General features: G+C 35.7%; 1 protein-coding gene across 1 annotated transcript in view; it reads right to left on the bottom strand.

The window, feature by feature from the left end:
• The window catches only part of LOC131935766 (axotactin-like), a 110,968-nt gene that overhangs the window by 14,973 nt on the left and 78,500 nt on the right, over window positions 1–17,495 (bottom strand). The window contains exons 7-8 of the mRNA XM_059292411.1: window positions 17,109–17,209; window positions 8,846–9,003 (exon numbers count right to left, since the gene is read on the bottom strand). Coding sequence (XP_059148394.1) covers window positions 8,846–9,003; window positions 17,109–17,209 — 259 coding nt within the window. The remainder of the gene's footprint in view (window positions 1–8,845; window positions 9,004–17,108; window positions 17,210–17,495) is intronic.

The following is a 17,495-nucleotide window of genomic DNA, read 5'->3' as shown; positions in this document are numbered from 1 at the left end:
ACATATTTTAATACATTGTATTTAATTGCTTTATATAAGCCTACTATTTTTACAAATAATGTGATATATTCCTTGCATTGAGTTACCAATGTGTTTGCCTAATAAACAAGAGATATGCCTGCACGTAAAGCTCTTCCTTGTGTTCAAAACAAAGTTGTTGACTTATTGTATAGGGATAGTATTAAAGTATTAATGTATAAAACACACAAGGTTTTTAGTGAGTGAAATTATTCAGCAAACAAATCATTATTAGAAAGTTAAGTAATTAAAGTATTATTACAGTAGATTAATTAATAAAAATATATGCAATCTAAATCAATTATGTTAAGAGAATAGCAATACCATTTTTTTTTAAATTATAAAATTGAAATATTATACTTTAAAAGTATAAAATGCATTATGTAAAAATGATAATAATTAAAACAACAAAAAATACATTCCAAATAAATATTAGTTCCAACACTTAGTGAAGCTGTTCCTAGAAAGGTCTTATCATTAATTTCTGCAGGTTAGACTGGGTACCGATGTTGGAAAAGTTTTTGAACGACTGTCTTAAAGATTTCCACATCTGTTTGAAAACATTGTCTTTATTTAATATTGTCAAAGCTACTTAAAATCTAGCAAAAGAAGTAAGTTTGTAAGAAATTTTGAAAACCCCTGAAAACTTGAGAACCACTGCACCATTGATTGCAGCAAGCAATGAAAAACCTGCGTTGCTGATAACGTTACTGATGCTAAAAACTTGAGAACCACTGCACCATTGATTGCAGCAAGTAATGAAAAACCTGCGTTGCTGATAACGTTACTGATGCTAAAAACTTGAGAACCACCGCCCCATTGATTACATCGGCTAATGAGAAACCTGCAACTCCTGCCGATAAAGGTACTGATATTAGAAACGATGATAACCACTGCACAATTGATTGCATCAGCTAATGAGAAACCTGCGTGGCTGTCGATAAAGGTACTGAGGCTAGAAAATATGAGGACCACTGCCCCATTGATTGCATCAGCTAATAAGAAACCTGCGTGGCTGTCGATAAAGGTACTGAGGCTAGAAAACTTGAGACCCACTGCCCCATTGATTGCATCAGCTAATGAGAAAACTGCGCGGCTGCCGATAAAGATACTAAACATTTGATTGCAGCAAGTAATGAAAAAATCTGCGTTGCTGATAACGTTACTGATGCTAAAAACTTAAGAACCACTACCCCATTGATTGCATCAGCTAATGAGAAACCTGCGTGGCTGTCGATGAAGGCCACCCAGCTGTTTGTTGTACATCATTTCCGTCCCTCCCTGCGAGCAAACGACACTTCCCAGCATGCCATTGATTAGCCGCGCCATTTGCCAGGGAGCCGCCATTGTAGGCTAACCTTCAATCTCCCACTCACAGCGGGATGTCATTAGTGTCAACACTATTGAGTGACTATTCTCATCCAGTCTGTCTTCACTATAGGGTAAAGTTTTCTATTCACATCCCATCTCTGTCTTCACTATAGGGTAAAGTTTTCTATTCTCATTCATTCTCGGTCTTCACTATAGGGTAAAGTTTTCTATTCTCATTCAGTCTCTGTCTTCACTATTGGGTAAAGTTTTCTATTCTCATCCAGTCTCTGTCTTCACTATAGGGTAAAGTTTTCTATTCTCATTCAGTCTCTGTCTTCACTATAGGGTAAAGTTTTCTATTCTCATCCATTCTCTGTCTTCACTATAGGGTAAAGTTTTCTATTCTCATCCAGTCTCTGTCTTCACTATAGGGTAAAGTTTTCTATTCTCATCCAGTCTGTCTTCACTATAGGGTAAAGTTTTCTATTCTCAACCAGTCTCTGTCTTCACTATAGGGTAAAGTTTTCTATTCTCTTCCATTCTCTGTCTTCACTATAGGGTAAAGTTTTCTATTCTCATCCCATCTCTGTCTTCACTATTGGGTAAAGTTTTCTATTCTCATCAAAAATTTGTAATCGCCATTATCAAAAAGTACCTAATAATTACTAACTTTAATTATCTTCTATAAACTATAGATGGCAATATACAAAGGCTTAGCAAGCTATTTCGGCGACCAGGACGAACTATCAATTTTGCACCCCCACCCCCAGATTAGGCCTTCATATGGCTACATTTATTTGCGTTAGTGAAAATGCACCCCCACCTCCCTACTGCGTATTTGATTTTTTTTTTTAAAGGCGTCTTATTATTTTGAGTATCTAAAATTAATGTAATATCAATCGTTGAACTACACAAAGCGGCAATTGAAAGAATGTCATCGATATTGACTAGAAGTATGTTATAATAAAGCTACTATGTTTATACTTCAAACAACCTATAGTTAAGTAGCCAATTGATAAAATATATTGTTTTGACAGGTTACATAATTAATATAAATTTTTTAGATATAATTTATAATGATTATGTGATGAAATTTAAAGAGTTTTTTTTGTGTTTTTCAATCATGTCTTAGTTACACTTGGTTAATTTAGCTATTCTTATGAAAGTTATTTCCCTTGAATGAAATTTTGGTATTTGGATTTCAAAATGGGAGATAATTCGTTCTTTAGCTTAGATTGACTGCTTACTCATAAACACAACTTTAAGTTATTATTTGCTATTGTAAAAATTATATAGAGCAGAAGTCCTAAACAAAATATTTTGGAAGGTTGTTTTTTTAGCAAGTTGAAAAATAAATACATTAGTAGCCGTTATAGATTGCAATACTTAATATTAGTAGACATATAAAATGAGATAGTGCAATTAATGCGTCTAAAATCGTTTTAGTCGCAAATTAATCATCTGATTAATTAAGTGTCTTTTTATTTATATTTTTCTCCCTCTCCTTAAGCAGGGGTCGGCAACCTGAGGCTCGCGAGCCGCATGCGGCTCTTTTGATGTCAAGATGCAGCTCTCCAGCTCCATGCACAAATATTAATAGTTATATTATTTCATTAAACAGGATAAAAACACTCATCAGAAAACAGTGAGAATAAGTGCAGTAGAAAGTATACGGACAGCTGACAGCTGCTAGGGCACCAAGCCCAGTCCTACAGCAGTGCTCTGGACAGCTCCGTGGCAACAATTCCATGCTTGCCACAGCCCACTTTTTCGAATATCGTTAGATGGGAATGTTATTTTATTCAGAATGCATATCCCTATCTGTCAGTTATCATTAATTTGACCTGAGTAACGTAGTTTTTTTTTAGTTATTAGCTTCCTACTATTGAGCTGGGTACTGGACGGTGAGGTACGAGTTTACCCTGCGTTAAATCATAAAATGGGATGTACCTGGGGAGAACCACTATAGGGGTAGTTTTCTATTTTTACAAACTTTTATTTAACTTGCTTCCTCTATCGTCAGTCTGTTGACAGTCTATCTGTCGTCACAGATCGTAACGGACGAGCAACATTTTAATCTTTAAGAAGCGTTACGATTCTTACTTAGATAAACCAAAAACATTGTGTATGGATAATATAAGTTTTGTTTGAAAAAATTTAAACATTGGGGCTACAGGACTTTACCCCTCGGACATTTCCCCTGTAATAACCCCCCCCTCCCCCTCTCAAGTTAGAATCCTAACTCAAATTCTATACCTATATATTACCTTAATCCTAACCTTAAGAAAAAGACAAAAGCATTAGAATTCACCTCAGCCTAAAACTTAACACAAAACCAAAAACAGATCTAGACATTGGTTTAAGCCTAACTTTGACCCTAACCCTAATCATAGCCCTGACCCCAACCCTGACCGTAACACTAACCCTAACCTTGATCATAGCCCTAACCCTAGCTGTCCATTAAGCTGTGATCGGGGGGGGGGGGTAATCGACAGGGGGGTAATAATGTCGGGTTTAGCCTAGTTTGACATAATCGTACGACAAAGGATGATGACAATTCACGAACATTCCTTGTCTTGATTAGTCCAACGTGCTTTTTTGGGCTGTTACCTTTCAAATATCTCTTTCATGCCTAGTACGTACCTTACTCCAACTATTATAAATGTCTTACAAAGCAATCTTCAAGCAGAGATCGAATTTTTAAAAGCAAGACATCTACATTGAAACAAGCCTTCATACATTTCAGACGTCTCGCTGTCTAAATCGTGTTATTCTAAGTCACCGCTGTCCATTTAGTGCAGGGGCCTCCAAACTACGGCCCGCGAGGTCCTCTCATCCGGCCCGCGGAGATCTTTTTGTCCACGGAGAAAACGTTGATAGGTGATGGCTGAGGATCTTTGCCCAGAAAAATCAAAGACATGTCCGGAAGAAACTGGCCCCCGAACTGAAATTTGATAGTCAATGCGGCCCTCGGACTAAAAAGTTTGGAGACCCCTGATTTAGTGTGATCGACAATATTCAAGAAAACCATTAAACTACTACCATTTTAATGATGGGATGAAACAGAGAGGGCCTAACAAAAATTTTGTATCTGTGACTAGCGTGTTGTCTCATCGATTCTACTATATCAGTGGTTCTTAACTTGGGTTCGAACTGTGAGTCAGTGTCAGGGGTTATGCGCAGGTCAAGACACACACCTACTCATATGATTCATGATCGGATTTTTAGCGCAATTTCCATACGGACAATAGCGATTATTAACTCGTCATTTCTGGATGTATGGATGTGTGTCCGCAGCCTTTAAGTCGTATCTCCTCCTCAACGAAGCAATATCGAGGACTAGTTCCAAAAGCAAATATGTTAAGCAAGTTCCAAGGATGATTGTGGGCCAAAAAAATTCCCGGAATTCCTTCCTGGATTTCCCGGAAAAGCCATAAAAACTTGAACAAATGCAGTTTTTGCTCCATATCTCGGCAAACAGACCACTTAGCGACTTGAAACATTTACCAATCGATTTCTGCCATAATTTAAAACAATATTGCCGAAGAAAGTTTTCAAAAATATCCTTTCGTTCGGTCACAATTTTTTTTAAATATATTTTAAACTGAGCATCGTGTAGGCCTAGGATGATTTAAACTGAGCATCGTGTAGGAGTTTATATTTATAGGATGATATTTACAAAAAATTAAATTGTCACTAGACTTTTTATTAACTTGTTTTTTTTTAGTGCGGATAACACTATTAAGAAGGGTTCGGTGAATAGTGAATGATCATATGAAACTGGTGGGGTTTGGTACCTCCAAAAATGTTAAGAACCACTGATGTAGATCAAGTAAGACACCTTTCTGGCAACAACAAGCGGAAGTCCAAGAAGAAACAACCAGTCAGCTAGTGATTTACTCATCGGTCGCTGGTGGCTTCATGGAGCGATCACAGGGTCAATTGGCTTTCGGCGTTGACAGAATTTACTTGACTGTGTTAATAAAATATGATGCTTCCAGTGTTTCTTTCATACTTTTTTCGCCAAGGGGTGGGGGACACTTAATTTTAGGGGGGGGGGGGAGGGGGGTGGAGGCGTGCGGACTAAATTTTCAAGGGGAGGGCGGACATTGGTAAAAAAAAAAAATTTCTATATAAATTCCATTTTGTTCGGGTGTGTGTGGGGGGGGGGGGGGGCAGACTTTTTTCGGCCCCCTCCCCACACACCCTCGAAGATATGCCAGGAAGAAACTGAATGCTTCATTGCTAACTTATCATGGCTAAATATAAGTATTGCTTGAATAAATATAATGTATCGAACTTTAGAAATTGATTACTAATTAGTTGTTAATAAAAAAAAAAAAAAAAAAAAAAGCAAACAAGAACTTAAAAGATTAACTTTAATGATTAGTGTTAAGCAAAATACGTATTATTTTAAAAGCTAAAAATATAAAAATGCAGCCCATAACCAAGTGCAGTTACGAAACAAAACAAAAAAAAAAGATTAAAATAAACAGTGTGCTCACCCACTTCTGAAATGAAAAACATCAAAACATGAAATGTTTTAATTCAAATAATACACGCTTTTTCTATATGATGTTGGTTTGTGAGGTGAATGATAACTTGTCAATAGCAACTAGCAACAATGAGGAAGAAGATAAAGACGTAAAGGTTTTATAATGCAATAAGTCTTAAGTTTTCATACACACAGTTAACACATCAAAGGGTGTTTTTTTTAATTATTGAAAACAAACTACAGAGTTAAAAATCTTTATTTTAATATTCATTACAGGTTAATTATTTCTAGAACAATTCGTTTAAATATAAAAAATCGTATAGCTAATAGCTTGCATATTTCAAGATTATAATAATGTGCAATGATAACTAGGAGTGTTAAATTATTTCTAGTCCATTTACTAGACAAGTGTGCTAATTACACTACGCTACACGCGTGTAAAAATAGTTTTTTTTTCTCTGGGCAGGGCATATACTGATATACAACATTACACTATAGATACTCAACAAAATATGTCTACAATATTACAACGAGCTGCGTAAAAGCAGTCTCTAGATGACAAACAATTTTTAAAAAAACTTTAAAAGATTGAGAAACACATTGAAACAACATGCAAAAATAGATTTTCCAATTGAAAACATCTATAATATAATCGGGCTGAGCGTGTCCTTCCTTCCGTCATCGCTATAGATTTTGGGACTATAAAAGTAAACAACGCACCATGCTGTGCTTTTCAGTGCACCGCAGTGTCTTATTATAAATAGTAGAGTAGGGTTTGTTTATATAGCCACATAGCGCTATTTTATAATTGCCACTGTGTTTACTCTTTTGCATAACTTAAAGAAAATATTAAATACACGAAAATGGCTAAAACATACTTAAAAAATCAATGTTAAATATCATTTTCGTTTATATTCTTAGAAAAAATGGATATATTTTTATGAAAGTAGGTCGAAAAAACTAATTAATTCAACTTTTGTTTGGTAATTTTTTTGCAAGGGAGGTAATTTAAAAATATATTTAACTCATCAATATCTAAGTTAATTTTTTTTTATTACTACCGCATTGATTATTACATGTTAAGGTTCATAATTAAAAGAGAAAAATGTTAAGATTATTTATATTATTTATTATTATTTTCTAATTAGTCTATGATTTCTCAAAAATCACTTTCTTTTTGCTTTTGTTTTTCGGTGTTATGAAAACAGATGGTAAAATTTGACTTTTTGAGAAGACTGGAAAGGCTCATTCTGAGCGCGGACGTATGGGAAAATTTTTTTTTTTAATATTTAACTCACTCTCAATAATTTAAGTTATTTTTTTATTACTTCCACATTGATTATTATATGTTAAGGTTCATAAGTAAAATAGAAAAATGTTAAGATTATTTATATTATTTTCTAATTAGTCTATGATCTCTCAAAATCACATTTTTTTGTTTTTGTTTTTCGGTGTTAACAGATGGTGAAATTTTAGGATTATAGTATAGAGAATGCTGAAAAGGCTCTCTACGGGCGCGGACGCCTGGGAAAAGCGTGTTTTTCGGTGGTGATTCTAATTACATTGCCAATGTGTTTTCTTAGAACCATAAAAGTAAACACCACTTGCCGTACATTTATTTGCATTGCATTGTTTTATTGTAAGTTATGGAGTAGAATCTATTTTTGTGACTTAAATAAAGGCTCTCTTTGGGCGCGGACGCCTAAAAAAGCGTGTTGTTTGGTGGTGATTCTAATGTTGTGGCTGTGGTTGTTTTGTAGTTGTTTTGTGGTTGTGTTGAGGTTGTTTTGTGGTTGTGTTGTGGTTGTGTTGTGGTTGTGTTGTGGTTGTGTTGTGGTTGTGTTGTGTTGTGGTTGTGTTGTGGTTGCGTTGTGGTTGTGGTGTTGTGGTTGTGTTGTGGTTGTGTTGTGGTTGTGTTGTGGTTGTGTTTTTGTTCGTTTTGTTCTGTTCCAAAGTTGTACATTTAAAAAGATTTACCGTGGCGGAGCACGGGATGCAGCTAGTTTATTATATGCATACACATAATTATATCTAATATAAATCTAAAACTTAACACAAAACCAAAACCAATGCTAGACATTGGTTTAAAGCCTAACCCTAACCCTAGCCATAACTCTGTTATGGGGGGGGGGGGTGTCCTACTGGGCGGGGGGGGGAATTGACAGGGGGTAATTGACGGGGGGGTAATGTCCTGTTCCTATATATATATATATATATATATATATATATATATATATATATATATATATATATATATATATATATATATATATATATATATATATATATATATATATATATATATATATATATATATATATATATATATATATATATATATATATATATATATATATATATATATATATGTATGTATGTATGTGGGAACAGGGCATTTCCCCCCTGTCAATTACCCCCCGGACATTTCCCCCCCCGACATTACCCCCCAGAGTAATTACCCCCCTGTCAATTACCCCCCCCAGTCAATTACCCCCCGCCCAGTATGACATTATCCCCCCCCCTCCGGACAGGGTTAGAGTTAGGGCTAGGGCTAGGGATAGGGTTATAGCTAGGTTTAGGGGCTAGGGTTAGGGTTAGGTTTAGGGCTAGGTTTAGGGTTAGGTTTAGGGTTTGGGTTAGAGTTAGGGCTAGGGCTAGGGCTAGGGTTAGGGTTAGGGTTAGGGTCAGAGTCAGGGTCAGGGTTAGGGCTAGTGATAGGGTTAGGGCTAGAGTTAGAGAGGGTTAGAGCTAGGGTTAGGGCTAGAGTTAGAGAGGGTTAGAGCTAGGGTTAGGGTTAAGTTTAAACCAATGTCTAGCTTTGGTTTTGGTTTTGTGTAAAGTTTTAGGGGGGAAATGTCCGGGGGGGGGGGGGGTAATTTCCAGGGGGGTAATGTCCTGTAGCCATGAATGTATGTATATATAAATCAACCTAACCGTTTTCTTACTGCAACTAGTGATACGACACATCTAAACACTACAGTACAGAGTGGAGGCGAGTGACAGAGACAGCTAGACACTCACCCTTTGTCGTCCAGACCAATCCCTTCAGAGAATGTCAGATCGTCTTTTTCGAAGGAGATGGAGGCGTGGATAGCGCCGTTGTAGATGGAGATGGTGATGTGGTTGTGGTAGGGACTGGCGCCCACTGCGTACAGCAACACGCCTGCTCCTCGCCCCGTCTGATGGGAGACAAAAAACAATACGTGTTAACATCTGATATACCAGTAGGTTACATAATGGTATAAATAATTTAACCATACGGTTCACAGAAAGATGCGCAAATGGAAAACTGCGCAAAAAGAAAACTGCGCAAAAAGAAAAATGCGTATATACAAACTAATTATAATAATATACTTTAATTTTGTCATATTTCGTGTAAAAATGTTAATTATGCTACAATGTACATGCGGTCATTCTTTGTTTACGTCTTCAAGTATAAATGATCGATTTAAGAAAACAAAAATGCCATTGAGCAGTTTTGCGTTGCGCATGATTCCGGTCACCTGATCATACATATGTCCAAAATCAACATTTAAAAATATTTTGACAGACAGACAAGAAGGAGATACACCCTAGCCTGCGTGGTTTTATGCTGGTTTATTCTCGATACTTAAATAAGTTATTTAATGGCTGCTTTCAAATTAAATGTGACAATCTTATGACGTTTTGCATTTGAAGATCGTACACTTATCTGAAAAAAAAGGCCTGTAGTTGGTAATTAATGCTATAAATAGAAGGAGAGTCAATGTTTTGTCATCTGCTGGTGATGAGTAATATTAGTTAGAAAAAACAACAACACATTCTTATAGTTGTAACTTAAAAATTACAATTTTTAAACAATTTTTTTTCCCGATTGCGGATACGATTTTTATATCAGAACCTTGTTCACCGATCGAAAGCAAATAAAAATAATCATCCCCGGATCATGCTCGAGCTCGACAATTTCAAGTTCGATAATCCGACGTGATCCTCAAGATTATCAGCAAACTCTGCCCTAAGTTTAAAATGAGAAGCTTAATAAATGTTCTTTTTTTCCCTGAGCTATGTCCCACGTTACCAGTCTCCTTTGGTAAAGTTTTTGCGTTGTGTTTGTTTACTAAGGTAAGATAAAAAACAATGTCCATTTTACGTAATTTCTAGCAGTTTGTGTGTGAATCTACCGGAGATCACACAGCAGCATTTCAGAGCGAGATACCAATAAAAAGTGTGAATATAAAGAAATGACGGCTAAGTTCAAAGCTGAGATCAATACAGAGCTTGTGAGATACATTATTTCAAAATATAAAAACAAACATGAAAACGTTTATCAAAACGATACATAAAGTTCCCTTCATATGCCGAGGTCACAGAAACAGGTGAACTCTACTTCACTTGCCCCATGGACAGCCAGATTCGAAAAGGCAATTTTTACTTTTTTTATGAATTTAAGATTTCGCTAAAACAAAAGCTAATTTCGATGTCCGCAGATAGACTATTTTGTTTTATTCTTTTCCTTTCATTAAATCTCTTGTAGTCTAACTGGTCAATAGTTTTTCTGGTATATTTTATTCTGCTCTTGATATATAAACATACATACAATGTTTCCCAATAATAGAGGTCCAAACATATAGTCGACTGTTTGCTATCTTCATTAAAAAAAATTATTTTGTTACTTTACTTTGAAAAATCTTTGTTGCTTTCGTGTATGATGAATAAAAATAAATGTAACAAAAAAATTATAATAATAAAAAATAAATAAAACCTAATCAAGTTTAAGCTCTATACTTAATTAAAATAATTTTTAAAAAAATGCTTCCGATAACAGAAAAACGACTCAAAAACGTATTTTCTCCTAAGAATTACCATCGCCAGGAATATTATATGAATAAAAACATTTGGGTTTTCAAATAAAACAATTATTTGCAAAAGAAGTTTTAATTTTTTTTCCTTAAACGTCAATTTTCTAATGTTCAAACAAACATGCGCAAGAGAGAAAACATAAAAGCTTAAAAAAAAAAAACCATCGTGTCGCCCTTTAAAACTTGAGCATTAAACCTCACCGCTCGGCAGCCGTTTGTCAACCAAACTCTATTCTAGAGTAGAAAAATTTCCTTCAGGGACACTCCGGAAACCGTACATTTCCGGCATCGTTCGATGTTCACTTCCGCCGTGCAAACAGTCAGCTCAAGGAAACCGTAGCAGGTGCAGGGGTGGTTCTGGAGGGAGGGGGGATTCTGGGGGAGGGGGGATTCTGGGGGGGGGGGGATTCTGGTGGAAAAGGGGGAGGGGTGATTCCCGGGGAGAGGGGAGGATTCTGGTGGAGGGAGGGGGTGATTTGGGTGGAGGGGGATGTGGGATTCTGGAATCCTTTATTGCGACTTCAGCCGGCAACCGGCAAACAAAAAATATTCATAATCATGCGATACTCTATTAAATATGAACGCTTTTCATTTATGCCGTATGTATATATCAAACGTATAGCCCAGTGGTTTTGTTTACCAATACCAGATCTGCTTAAAGGTCATACAAGCTCTTACGTTACATTATTTTGCGGAAAATTGTAATTTTCAAAAAAAAAAAAAAAGTTAAAACATGCATTTTATTGAAATATTTAACCACTTGTTTAAATAAACCGGGAGTGATCTCCCCTAAACTTTCTCGAATATTCTTATATAAAATAACAGGGGATGGGAACTCGGGCTATAGACATGATTTTTAATCCATTTTAAATACTTAAAGTTTTAAAAATAGAATAAAATCTCGTAGACAAATTAATTGCACACCAAGTGAACGCCCAATAAAAAAGCGCATAATAGTGCGCAATATTATTAGTACTTTTAAAATTTACATGCGTTTTTTGAGAAATCGGAAGTAGCGTAAATTACTACTTCCAGTCAACGGAAATTACTCAAAATTTAACAGAAGGTAGAAAATTAGATCTTTTACTTACATGTGAAATTTCATTTATCTATCTGAAATAGTACTCAAGTTATAGGCTTTTGAAAAATTCAAAGTAGGAAAAGTACCACTTCCGGTTATCGAAAATCGCTCAAAAGTTGATACGGATCTACGATTTTGATATAATACTTATATGTGAAATTTCATCAACCTAGCTGTAACTGTACTCAAGTTATCGTGTTTACACACGGACACACACACAGACACACACACAGACACACACACACACAGACATACGGACAAGATTGCAAAATTATGTTTTTCCGTATCAGTGAGGTGTAAAACGTCGAGATCTGTAAAAATCTCGATTTTTTTTTTTGCACGATTACAATACTTTCTCTATACTTCGTATATACGAGAAAGTAAAAAAACGATACGTAAGTTATTATATGGATATTTAAAAATAAAACGTTAGTTGAATAAGGTTTTTATATGCTAAGGTTCTATAAATTTATGTTCTATGGCATACAAACAGCCATGTTATGTGGCAAATTTTAATCTTATACAAAAAAAAAAAAAAACCACGTTGGATACAAGTCGTTATATCTCGGCACTCAACAGACGCAAGCTACAGAAATAAAACACTTGTTGACATCGTAAATCTTGTGCATTCTGCTGGATGGTTGGAGGCTATTTCAATAATTATTAGCATCCACACACAGGATACATGGAAAAGGCTGATGACGTTCGATGTGAATCAATTATTGATGGACTTTTGTTGTATAACAAGCCTAAGGCTAAAACGTCAACATCTTATCTAAATGTTTGTAGTTGGTTTTTACCATAGTTGAGCTGTTTCATGGGCTCATTGTTAGCTGTTACAAAACTTATTTCTTCTTGAATCTATTTATATATAGTTTTTAACTTGCTGAGCTATTTCTTTTATTTATGCATGTTTTTCTAAGGTATTTCTCGCTATGTAGGCTTATGCTTAGTTTTCAACATGCAGAATTATTACTTCAATTCATGCTTAGTTTTTATAAAAGTTATTTCTTCTATTTCGTGCTTAGTTTTTCTGAGATATTTCTTCTATTTCATGGTGTTTTTCTGAGATATTTCTTCTATTTCATTCATATTGTTTACCTAGCTGAGCTATTCCTTCTATTTCATAAAAATACTTCCATCTACCCTAGTCGGCAATTGTTTACAGTAAACAGTATCGATACATTTAGGATTAGAAATAAGGTTAAGGCGAATGCCAGGTTTAAAAAAAAAAAACAGGTACAATCCTCTCGAGAAACGTTTTTTTTTTTGGTGTGTTACCACTGCATTACCGTAATGACATTAAAATGGAATACATCAGCCTCTTGTCGACTTGACTATACAAATATTTTGAAACTAATTCATTATATTTTTCGCACTCCTGCTTAACCATGGCATACAAATTTACTGTTGTTTTCCCATTAATAGCTAATAAACACAATCAACCCTAATGTAATTATCCTGTCCGTATTACTATTATCAGCACCCAAACGTGATCTGGGGTATTTTGTTATTCGCGTTTTATGATTGCAATAAATAAACGAACAGATTGCCCATGTGGACACAGGAATACAAGGACAAATAGCGTTGTTTGCCAAATAGCGGTGAGTCATTCGGATACCAATTTGTTGCAGACACGTTTCGGGTTTTCCCGGCGACCACCGAAATGAAACGGTGCACCGCAATCTATGAAATCGGAATTACCCGAACTGTTTAGCATCGTGGTGGGAAAACAGAGGAAAAATATAATTTCGGTATTTGTCAGGGGAGTTAAATAGTGGACATAAGGTACAGAGCAATCACTTACTGAATTTGTATGTGATTCGCAAACAACAAAGTTAATTTTAAAGTTAATGTAAGTATTATTATGAATAAATAAATATATTATATATATACACATATATATATACATATACATATATATATATACATACATACATATATATATATATATATATATATATATATATATATATATATATATATATATATATATATATATATATACATATATATATATACACACACATATAAATATATATAGATACATACGTATATATATACATCTATATTATTCTATATACATCTATCTATATATAGATATATCTACTTACACATACATTTACATACATACATAAATATATAAATACATACATAAATATATATATACATATACACACATTCTATATATATATATATATATATATATATATATATATATATATATATATATATATATATATATATATATATATATATATATATATAAATTCCGTTTCATGATATTAATTAGTTTTCCATATTTTATAGCCAACGCTATGTCCCATTATTTTAAGCCTTTAATGCGAGCTTTGATGTTACCATTGGCAACGGCAGCCTCGCTATGGAATGTGTCACATTAAATATTTCATCAGCTGTTTATTATCCCACTCCTATTTCGCTTAGCTTTGTGTTTTTTCTTCTCTACTTTCATAGTTGAGAACTCGTTATTGATTTTTCTCTTCAGCAAGTAAACAAATGGAAAAGAATCAAACGTGGAGACTATGTAGAAGAGAAAGAAAACAAGTTAACCTTTGTCTATATTTAGCTCCAATGGCGGCATATTTGTAAGATTTATGTTTCATTAATTTTTCATTAATGAAAAACAAAAACCATTACGAAAAATTGCCGCAGTGTGTCAGAAAACTATACCACTGGTTCCGAAGGACGTTCACTGACCACTTAGATCTACCGCAGTCTTAATGATAGTCGAGATAATGAGCCGCCCAAGGCTATAGAAAAACGCATGAAAGGTATCGGTTTTTTTAAAAGAGGGCTTTGAGTGTCATAGCAACTCATAAAAGGACGTATTGATTTCCATCGTTGGCCTTGACTGTTATAGAAACTCAGAAGAGAAATCAAACTCTAACAACGGTTTTGACTGTTATAGAAAAGCAGATATCAGTTTTAAACAAGGGCCTTAACTGTCATTGAAACTAAGATATCAGTTTTAAACAAGGGCCTTAACTATCATTGAAACTAAGATATCAGTTTTAAACTAGGGCCTTAACCGTCATAGAAACTAAGATATCAGTTTTAAACAACGGCCTTGACTGTTAAAGAAAATAAGAAACTCGAGTACTTTGAACATTAAATTTGGTGCAGTTGTTGCTGACACTTTGGTTAGGTTGTTGACCCATGTACACATGGGTTTTATGGGCATATCAGCGCTGATCAGTCCAGATCAGACCCCCTCTCTTGTCCTGATACATCATCTGATGTTCTCTTTTGGGCTTACAATCAATGGGGATTTTATTACCTCTAGCCTCAAATATTTAAGGTAAGTCCTCATGTTATGTTGGATGACGAATTGAGAGTGCAGTCAATACATCAGCATTTCTCCAATGGAGTTGTTCTTCATCAGGTCGTCGTGGTTAGAGCTGGACCTTATGGTCATATCTGGACCTAGTGATTACAACTGGACCTTGTGGTCACCTCTGGCCCTTATGGTCATATCTGGACCTAGTGATTACAACTGGACCTTGTGGTCACATCTGGCCCTTATGGTCATATCTGGACCTAGTGATTACAACTGGACCTTGTGGTCACATGGACATTGTAGCAGCTGGACCTTATGGTCATATCTGGACCTAGTGATTACATCTGGACCTAGTGATTACAACTGGACCTAGTGATTACAACTGGACCTTGTGGTCACATCTGGCCCTTATGGTCATATCTGGACCTAGTGATTACAACTGGACCTTGTGGTCACATCTGGCCCTTATGGTCATATCTGGACCTAGTGATTACATCTGGACCTTGTAGTCACAACTGGACATTGTGGTCACAACTGGACATTGTGATAGCAGCTGGACCTTATGGTCATATCTGGACCTAGTGATTACATCTGGACCTAGTGATTACAACTGGACCTTGTGGTCACATCTGGCCCTTATGGTCATATCTGGACCTAGTGATTACAACTGGACCTTGTGGTCACATCTGGCCCTTATGGTCATATCTGGACCTAGTGATTACATCTGGACCTTGTAGTCACAACTGGACATTGTGATAGCAGCTGGACCTTATGGTCATATCTGGACCTAGTGATTACATCTGGACCTTGTAGTCACAACTGGACATTGTGATAGCAGCTGGACCTTATGGTCATATCTGGACCTAGTGATTACATCTGGACCTTGTAGTCACAACTGGACATTGTGGTCACAACTGGACATTGTAGTCACAACTGGACATTGTGGTCACAACTGGACATTGTGATAGCAGCTGGTCGTTGCTCGTGTAAATCATTTTTCCAGAAGTCAAGACTAGAGACTGATCTAAACATTTTTTTAAACCAGGGTGTGGAAATCTTTCTGCTGCTTCTTCATACAAGTGGGCTCCACACTAACCCTACATAGGCGCCCTTTCACTCGTCTCAGCACCGCAACAATTTTTGCTCTTCCCATACACATTATGACTTTACATTTTCTTTTTATATCATAATCCCTCGCCTCTCCACCCATCTGCGACATTTCCCTTCCCCCACCCCACAATTTGTGTGGTATCTATTGGATCTCATGTAGACACATCATCCACGTATAACTGTATTGACAACCCGTCAGTTGAGTGTTGTACAAAAGGACCATCACTCTACCGCCCACAAACTATCGACAAAACTAGACTTAAAGCAGGAAATCGGATCTAACGGTCGTACATCAGTCACCCCAATTATCCAGCATATCAAGTTTTAACATAAGACCGTCTTCAATTTCATTTCAGGGAAAATAGTTAGAGTCTTATACATTATTCAACGGTTTTATTTTTATCTTCTCAGTGGGGGAAATCGATTTTTATTTGTGAAGCTATGTAAAGCTAGTAATAGTGGTGGGGGGAGGGGGCGGACTTCACAGAAGGAAACGCCATTGTAGGTCCAACGTTGAAAGTATTTTACGAGACGGGAGGTTTTAATACACAAACCAATTAGCGGAATACGATCCTGGCATTTTATCAAGGGAAAAATTCATTAAAAAATATTTTCTAGTTTTATTTCAGAACAACACGATAAGAAAGAAAAGAAAAATTAGACACAGTTTAATAATTCAATAGCATATTAGTATTTGTTTCATACGTGATTTTTTGTGTACGATGGCAAGCCAGTAGGAAACCATAGTGCAAAACTAAATATTGCAATTAAAATATAATTCAAGAACGTACTAACACAACAGTGTTAATGCTATAAACATGTAATTTAAAAAAAAAAAAAACAGCAAAATTTAATGTTTCCATTGATTTTTGTTTGACAAAATAGAGATGAACAATCGCACGAATTTTCAGACAGCACCAGAACCAAACGGACAAGAGATGAATGAAAACAACGTACCTTGAACTCCAGTGAAATCCGAGTGTTCTTGGTGAACCTCTTCTCCTCGAAGCGCTGATAAGCCACCCATTCATACCCTCGGAAGGTCATTGTTTTGGAGCCTGAAAGTATACAGTGCTGGTGTTAGAGATTATGTGAGCTACGTCATAGTTAGAGATTATGTGAGCTACGTCATAGTTAGGGATTCTGTGAGCTACGTCATAGTTAGGGATTATGTGAGCTACGTCATAGTTAGAGATTATGTGAGCTACGTCATAGTTAGGGATTATGTGAGCTACGTCATAGTTAGGGATTATGTGAGCTACGTCATAGTTAGAGATTATGTGAGCTACGTCATAGTTAGGGATTATGTGAGCTACGTCATAGTTAGGGATTATGTGAGTAGTA

The sequence above is a fragment of the Physella acuta genome, unplaced genomic scaffold (genome assembly GCF_028476545.2).
Source record: "Physella acuta isolate Inbredline_101_S28 unplaced genomic scaffold, ASM2847654v3 ptg000157l, whole genome shotgun sequence".
NCBI lineage: Eukaryota > Metazoa > Mollusca > Gastropoda > Physidae > Physella > Physella acuta.
Note: the sequence above shows the minus strand (reverse complement) of the source record. Positions and strands in the feature narration are given on the sequence as shown.